Source organism: Thunnus maccoyii, chromosome 8 (assembly GCF_910596095.1).
Source record: "Thunnus maccoyii chromosome 8, fThuMac1.1, whole genome shotgun sequence".
Lineage (NCBI taxonomy): Eukaryota > Metazoa > Chordata > Actinopteri > Scombriformes > Scombridae > Thunnus > Thunnus maccoyii.
The window spans coordinates 19,790,895-19,798,950 of record NC_056540.1 but is presented as its reverse complement, the minus strand read 5'-3'; the positions used below and the strand labels follow the sequence as shown (position 1 = coordinate 19,798,950).

The window sequence follows — 8,056 nt, the reverse complement described above, 5'->3', positions numbered from 1 at the left end:
ACCACTGCGTTTGGATAAAGGGCTTGTTTTTATTGACCCTCAGCTTTGACCCAGTTGTTTTGCTTTCTGTATGGACTTATTCAGTCCACTCTTTTAATGAATAGGAGGTTTGTTCTTTATCAGAAATCTTGGTACTGAATTGGTTCAAATCAGGTTGTTTTTCTGTCTGAGTGCAGGAGTCACGACATTCACTCGCAGTCAATTAGTTGCACTTTGCTTTCTGTTTTCATACGTTCTTACTATCCCCTAACTTCAGGGGATAAACACAGTTTGTTACCAAGCTTGTGCTTAGTTTCAGTCAAAGTTGCTGCTTCTTCTCTTCCTCTAGAGAATTGAATGCAGCATTATTTAACAGGACTTTTTGTGCTTTATTTGTTCCATAGAAACCTCAGTTTTGTGGAAGTGAAAATAAAACAAATATAGACATACAAATTATATGAAGTAAATTAAATATGCAAAATACTCTCAAAAAGCCTTCTTAGATTTATTAGAAATGACATTTATAGCACCAGTTCAAACTTCAGTATAATTTCTGTCCATCCAAATGCTGTTTAATGTGTTCTTAAATTAAGTTAAATATCCACCTATTGATTGATGTTTAAAGGAAACATGTTGATTTTGTGTTAACCCAAAATCACCTTAAGTTTTGAGGCCTTTTACAGTTCCAGTAGGACAGAGAACTGATACACACTTGTATAAAACAGATATATCAACTTTATTACACCTTGCTGTATCAAACAGTACAAGTATTGAATGAAAGTGAAGCTGGAAAAGAGTCTTTGGTTAAGAAAACAACAAGTGACCCTCGACTAGAGTGTCCATCTCTATTAGATTAACTTGCAGTTTGCACAAATATCATGTGAATCATTCTGACGTGGAGGGCAGAACCGGTCTAAACCAGACATCCACAGATCAGTTTAACTGTTTATTTTTAAGCAAAAACACCAAAAGGTTGTGACTTTGCTTAAAATACTTGGAATAAAGAGATTTTTAGGACAGGTTTGATATTTGTCTGGAAAACTGGTCGTGAATGTCAGACACTGCCAAGAAACTAACCAAATTAGATAATGTTATTTTGTGTCCAGAGTGAAATTGGCTCGAAGCAAAGCAGTTATTTAAAGATAAATGGGTTGTGCAACTGAACTGATTATTTTGCAAAAAATTTCAAAAGTGGCATCTAGATATATATTCATGGACATTTAAATGGCATTTCAATAGTCTTTTTGAGTGCCAAGCCTCTGTTAACAAGTTTAACCCCTTACTTTATCATTTTCCTGTCAGTTAACAGTAACCATTTCCTTAATTAAGCTAATGTGGTACAGCTGTCTGTTGTAACCACAGAATTAGAAACTAAAGCTCTTACACTTCTTTTTTTGCACGCTGCATATTACATTTGTCAGCTGCGAGATGTCTGGTTGAAGAAAGGAACTGATGATTGCCATCCGGCCCTACAGGTTTCCTATTAAATTGATTCCTCGGTTTCTAGAGAAATTGCCCTAGAAACAAACAGGAGGGACTTCCCTAAGAAGTTTATCTTAGGTCCTCTGAGATTCGACACTTAAAGGTGCAGTGTGTAGGATTTAATGGCATCTCGCAGTGAATACCGCTGAGCACCCCTCCCCACCCCCCTCCAAGCATGTAAGAGAATCTATGGTGGCGGTGAAACTTGCGAAAAACGTGAAAGGCCCTCTCTAGAGCCAGCGTTTGGTTTGTCTGCTCTGGGCTACTGTAGAAACATGGCAGAGCAACATGGCGGGCTCCATGGAAGGGGACCCGCTTCCTCTGTAGATATAAAGGGCTCATTCTAAGGTAACGAAAACACAATGATTCTTACTTTCATGTGATTATACACCAATCAAAACATACTTATATATTACATTCCATTTCTGCCAAGTCCATTCTGCTAGATGCCTCTACACACTGGTCCTTAAATTTCTTTATTAAACTGCCATCTATAGCTCACATGCAGGTTGGGGAATGAACACCAACAGATTCATCACTAAATTCAGGTGAAATCAGTGTGTTAGTCTGTTCTATCTGCCACCTGTTATCAGATAAACAGAAACTTTCTGACTCATCAGCCTCTGTAGCAAGAAGTGGACAGAAATGTTTCCTGCTGTGACTCTAAACTCAGCTCAGGGCAGACCTAGACTACGTGCTGCTTTTCAACTATCATTTCCTGTAAAACAAAACCTCTCCATGTGAAGAAAATGTTGCGCAAAGACATGAATCAACAGCATTACAGCAACATCAGCACTTTCCCTAGAATATGAACTTTTCTTAATGGCAGTTTTACACTAATTTTATAGAGATAACTTGAAATGGTCACTCCACAAAGCTGAAAAAGATTTAAAATGATCTGTCTTCAAAATACATTCAAAAAAAAAAAAATCACAACAGAGCTTCATTCAGGATTTCAGCCTCTAAGCTAAATGCTTCCCTGCAGGTAAGCTGATTTACGACGGCCTCTCATTCACTGATCACTGAAGCAGATCGTGGCGCCTCTTATCTGAGCTAAGAAAACATTTTAAAATGCTCCATTTCTCCTGATGTTCTGCAGAGATACAGAGACAGATTTAGGCATAACTTAGAAAAAGCACAGATAGGATTCTACTTCAACTATAAACAATGAGACTCGGTGCCAAAACTTTCTCTTTTAACATGGACGCTGTGGTTTGAAGTTATTCAGTATGTCACACTTGAAAAACCACCAAATGTCAGCAAAGTTAGGAATGTATTATTAACAAATACACACTGGGTATAAAAATAGAACACATGTTTAACAGTTGTGTAGTGCACAATCATAATGTAAGAACCAAGTCTCATTCTCTACTACAACATGATAGTGTTGAATCCAGTTTGCCAGAACATAAACAGTCCTCTTGAATTAAAGTTTCACTGGACGCCGAGGGCTTTGTCGAGAAAGTTCGCAAAAATCTTCGGCTTTCCGGGCAGAAAAGGCTGAAGAACAGACAGATCCATGGTCTTCAGTGTTTCTGTCAGGGTGCTGAAAGATTTATCAAAAGGAAACAAGAGTCTTACTTTTATTTCACACTCATATACACATGTACTGAATACTGTATATAGACCGTAGTGACACATACCTGCAAGTGCAGTAAAGCAAGTGGGAGTCCATATGTAGCTGTCTGGCCAGCTCCAGCTGGTGGTTGTCCATCAGCTTGTCATTGACAACGACCAGCAGAGGCTTCCTCGCACCGAGGGCCTCCAAGCAGCTTCCCGCCCCTGAGAGAAAACCAGATCCAGAACTAAAGGAGCGGTCTGTGTTTTTGCTGTAGCCAGCTGCTGGTTTTACTGCAGTGTAAAAATCAAACTGCAGAGATTTGAAACATGTTTGAGATTGAATTTACTGTCTACTTCTTATTTGCAGTTGCTTTGTAATGAATGTTTTTCTGATAAACTGTACAAAAATTATGGAAACACCACAAGATGAGTTGTATATATATTTATACCAGGGCCACCACAGATCACTTTTTATAACTTGTAATATGGATCATTTCAATTGTTACTGTAGTCATGTAAAGTATTGTTGCCGTGTGTTGTCGTAAAATTAAACGCTGAAGCAAAACAGCAAACATGGAGACAGACAGTGTGACGGATTAGCTGACTGGCACAACAGAGTTTCAAGTCTCTGCAAGTTGATTTTCATATGTGCTGACACAAACCAAAACCAACGACTGCCGAGAATTAAGAAAGATGCACTGAAAAACAAAACATATAATGTGCTTTGGAAAATACAAGCAGTAAAGTGAAGTGTTTGTAATTTGAAAATAGCAAATACTTCTATTCATTACTTTCCTCCTCATAATGAAAAGGTCTGTTTTTATAAATAGCTTGAAGCTGCAGGATCCTGAGAAGTACCAACTGAGACAATGTTGTCACTGATCGCACCCACCAGCAGCACCTTTCCTACAGGTGTGCACTGTGCAGGTACTGGCAGAGAAAACTGGAGCAGAGGAATAGGAAACAAACGCCCACACAGCAGCAGATCAAACGAGACGACGCTCCAAAGTCAGTTCAGTTTGTGAATCGCATGTTGGGACAGTTCAGTCAAAGACATTCACAAGCAGGCGGCGTCACAGGGCACAAAAAACAGACCAACTGTAAATAAGTAAACATGCTCTGCCTGCTGTGAAGACCCCCACTGAGTCATCTGGTGTTACTGGTTGGTCCACCTGACTCTGTTCACCCTGCAGGTGGACTGTTAGGGTAACCTGGTACACCTGAGGGCCCCGGTGTGTTCCCAGGTTATTTAAACCTGTCTCTCTCTCTCTCTCTCTCTCTCTCTCTCTCTGGCACCCGGCTGCTGCTCCAGCTCTCCCCTCTTCACCACAGACGCGTTTTTGATTTGGTTATGTTGCCTCAGTTCTTTGTGTTTGCCTTTATGCACTGTACAACACCCACACACACATCTTGCACTCATGCACATCACACCGCTACATATACTGACATCCATTTGATTTCATAAATTATCTTTTGTCAACTCTTTAACGTGGTGCGTCTCCTACTCGTGTGTGTGTGTTGTGGCCAAAGAACTGGGTCAGAACAGAGCTCAACTATAATGTTTAATATCTGCTTGTATCATCTTGTTAGTGTTCTGCTTCTGCCTTCTGATGCCCACATGCTGCATCCGTCTGCTGCTGGTGCTCTGCAGTATTAATCATCAGTTTTCTGTTGCAGGTTTGCACACCGCAGACATACCTGCATTTGCTTTCACATTGAATTTTACATAAATGTTTTCTGGTTAGGTGATGAAGATGAAAACCACCTGTTTCAGCTAAAACAAGATAATAAATCTATATTATGTTTTTAAAAACCTGATAAAATAGTTTGTAGTTTGACTTATAGCACAGCAGCAGTTGAGTAAATCAGGCAGCATCAATATGTAACCACTATTTACACCTGGATGGGTTGACACTGAGTGTATTGTAGCCGGGTGGCAGCTGCTCAAGGTGTTTGATATTTTATCCACCTGCATGGCTGATGACGAGGTCCGCCTGCTCCATGTCGTCTGCTATCGAGTCTTTGAATCGAAAAGCCTCCAGTCTGATGTGTGGACAGCTCTCAGCATCTGGAAGAAAAGATCCTCTTCCAACCTGAAGAACCAAACGCTCATATCCACGAGATTTTAAGGCCTGTTGGGAGAAAAAAAATGCAGTTTTTAAAAAATAAAACTGGTGACCAGTTCACAAATTGACACTTTTATTTATTTTGTTCATTAGCTTGTTTTATAGAGGAACATTATTCTGATAATAAAGTCATGTTACTGCCATTTTCATGTAGAGTTTCAAAGATTTCACACCAAAATTTAAAACCACTGTGAAGACTTGATCATCTAAGTATTCTGACATTTAAGTTTCCTAACAAACCATAAAAGAAACAAAGCTGAGCTCAAGTTTCAAAAAACAGAAGAGACTGGAGCACACTGATTAATTTGCAGCCTGTAACTGTCCAAACAGACTAACGTTTTGACACTACTGTGTCTTCATCAGTACTCTAAAGTTTCTTTCCTTGGAACAACATCTGACACTTGACAACATCACAGTTTCAGTTTCATATTTCCTATTATGTGATAGTTATGATTTTTACACAGATCTACAGAACACATACAGGATATTGTTCCTGTTTCACCAAAGTGTTTATGCTGTTTTAACCCCCTTACATATAGTCGCCCCCTTTTTATTTTCCCCTTGTAGCTTTAAGGTTGGAAATATCTTCTCCCACACTGTCTGACAGTATCAAACATATTTTGCGTCAACTTGTTTCAGCTCTTAAGTGAAGCGATATGATGTGTTTATATGGCTGAACCACTCCAGTAAAGTGAAATATTCTAGATATCTTGTGCATCATTTTACAATCTTTCCACTAAAATTTGGCCAGAAATATTGCGTTCTTTGGAAAATTTGAGATCCTGACTAGAGGTTATGGAACAATGTTTGGCTGCACAGCATTAATACAGTTTTGTATATTTAACAGAAAATTACACAAAATGTGTTGATTAAACTGCAATTTTGGAACATTACTACCAATGAAAATGCAAAAATATTTGTATGAAGAATTCTTTATTTTTGTTTTCAAAGATTATTACTTTGATTTTTCCAGCATGGAGTAGCTCCTCCGTTTCTTATGTGTGTCGCATTAACAGACAGTTTCAAAATTTTCCTGTTTTTCTGTCTTAAACACAACGTAAAAAGCTGCTTACACTTTAATAAATTACTAACAGGCCTTTGTCAGAGCAGACTTTCCATAGAAGGGAAAGCTCAGATGTTACTAATAAAATTAACATTGGCTCTGACTATTAAATGTTCCAGTAAACCACAACAGTGTGACAGTGAGTCAGCACAACTCAACACCAGCACCCTGAAACTGAAGCAGCTAAATGGAATTCAACCATCGTTAATTTTACTATTTAAACCTGAGCTTTTCTGGCTGTGACATAAACATGTCAACTGAGAAAAGGCCTATAATGATCCAGTAATATGATACATGATAGTAACGCACAACCTTTACTTTTAATGTGTGTTTTTATTTTGTAGTATTGCTACTTTTACTTAAAGGACAGATTCACATTTTTTTTAAAGTCTGTCTTAAAACAACAGTCAGGAGACCTTAACAACTGTGAATGTTACTGTTGTAGCTGCTGTAGGTGGAGCTAGTTTCAACTACTTTATATACAGTTAGCTAGTTTAGTCCAGTGGTTCCAAACCTAGGGGTCAGACCCCTCCAAAGGGTCACCAGATAAATCTGAGGGGTCGTGAGATGATTAATGGGAGAGGAAAGAAGAAAAAACAAAGTTCGGATACACAACTCTGTTTTCAATTTTTGGACTTTTTCTCTAATCTTTGTTTTTTGCTGAAATATTGGATCATTTGAATATTTACTGAAAATAAACCATGTGAGAAGTTTAGAGGGAAAAATCACTATTTGGTGGAGCTGTTAACAACTCAGACATCTGAAATGTGACCCCGACTACACACTGCTTTTTGTAAGACGTCAAAAGCCAAAAAGGTTGGAAACCACTGGTTTCATCTTTAACAGTGTGTTGTATTTGAAAGGCTTATTATATTATCCAATGTGTCAAATCTTCATCTGAAAAGTAACTTAAGCTGCCAAATAAATGAAGTGGAGTATTTCCCTCTGAAGTGTAGTGGAGTAGAAGTATAAAGTAGCATCAAACAGAAATACTCAAGTAAAGTACAAGTACCTCAAAATTGTACTTAAGTACAGTACTTCAGTCACCACCTTCATTGAGGAGAAACAAACTTTTAATTCATGAATAAAAAATGAGAATGAACGTCTCTCCATTTACACACATGAATATAATATCTTCTCATGACAGTATACATTAATGGAGGATGTTCTGGAAATAAAATGCTCCGTTTTTTCATCAATAAACAGTAATTTGTTGTTTGTTTTAGATGACGTCTCTCACCTGAGCGGCTTCGGACGACGTGACGTTTACAATGAGCTCATCGAAGCTCGTGGTGCCGACCGTTACAAACACGGTCTTCATCACTGCTCACAGAGCATAAAAAAGCAGTTGAGTCAACTTCAGGCTTGTTGTTGTGTAATTTTCAACAGTTTTCAGCTCATCTTCATCATCCTGCTGCAGCCCCCGCCACAGTTCTGACAGCTACTTCCGCCTCAGACTGATGACGTCACCGCGTCGGCTATTAAAGCACGCCGTGCTGCCACTTACAGGCCTGGAGCTGCAACAGCACAACAATAAACCCTCAACATACAAGGAACATTTGATAGGAAACACGGCTTAAATTACATAAAATAATAATGTAATTACGTTAATAATAGAAAATGAATAAAATTTAAAAACAATTTAATAATAATAATAATAAGTCTGCACTCTGGAGATGATCAGATATTGTCAGTTCTTCATGACCTCTGACGAGACTTTGCATCCTTATGTTAGTCTCAGAGCACTGAGATGATTGTCCACAAGGTCCCTTTTAAAAACAGAAATTAAACAGAATTTAATTTTCCTCTATTTAGATGTGTGGATGTTTTTAATGCATCTGAGCTT

General features: G+C 38.4%; 1 protein-coding gene across 1 annotated transcript; it reads right to left on the bottom strand.

Annotated features, from left to right (window-relative positions):
- Window positions 1–1,921: 1,921 nt before the first annotated feature.
- zgc:92907 (uncharacterized protein LOC436733 homolog) lies at window positions 1,922–7,679 on the bottom strand. The gene is made up of 4 exons (XM_042418789.1): window positions 7,451–7,679; window positions 4,991–5,153; window positions 3,105–3,243; window positions 1,922–3,007 (listed from the first exon to the last, which is right to left on the bottom strand). The coding sequence occupies exons 1-4, from the start codon at window positions 7,529–7,531 to the stop codon at window positions 2,896–2,898; spliced, it is 495 nt and encodes a 164-aa protein (XP_042274723.1). The 5' UTR covers window positions 7,532–7,679; the 3' UTR covers window positions 1,922–2,895.
- Window positions 7,680–8,056: the final 377 nt, after the last annotated feature.

What these genes read in the sequence shown, in the direction of transcription:
- zgc:92907 (XM_042418789.1), bottom strand. Translation starts at nt 7,531, where the DNA reads ATGAAGACCGTGTTTGTAACGGTCGGCACCACGAGCTTCGATGAGCTC. An exon ending in CGTCGTCCGAAGCCGCTCAG is followed by an intron (nt 5,154 to 7,450) that starts GTGAGAGACGTC and finishes TTCTCCCAACAG; the next exon opens with GCCTTAAAATCTCGTGGATA. An exon ending in CCTCGTCATCAGCCATGCAG is followed by an intron (nt 3,244 to 4,990) that starts GTGGATAAAATA and finishes GTTTTCTCTCAG; the next exon opens with GGGCGGGAAGCTGCTTGGAG.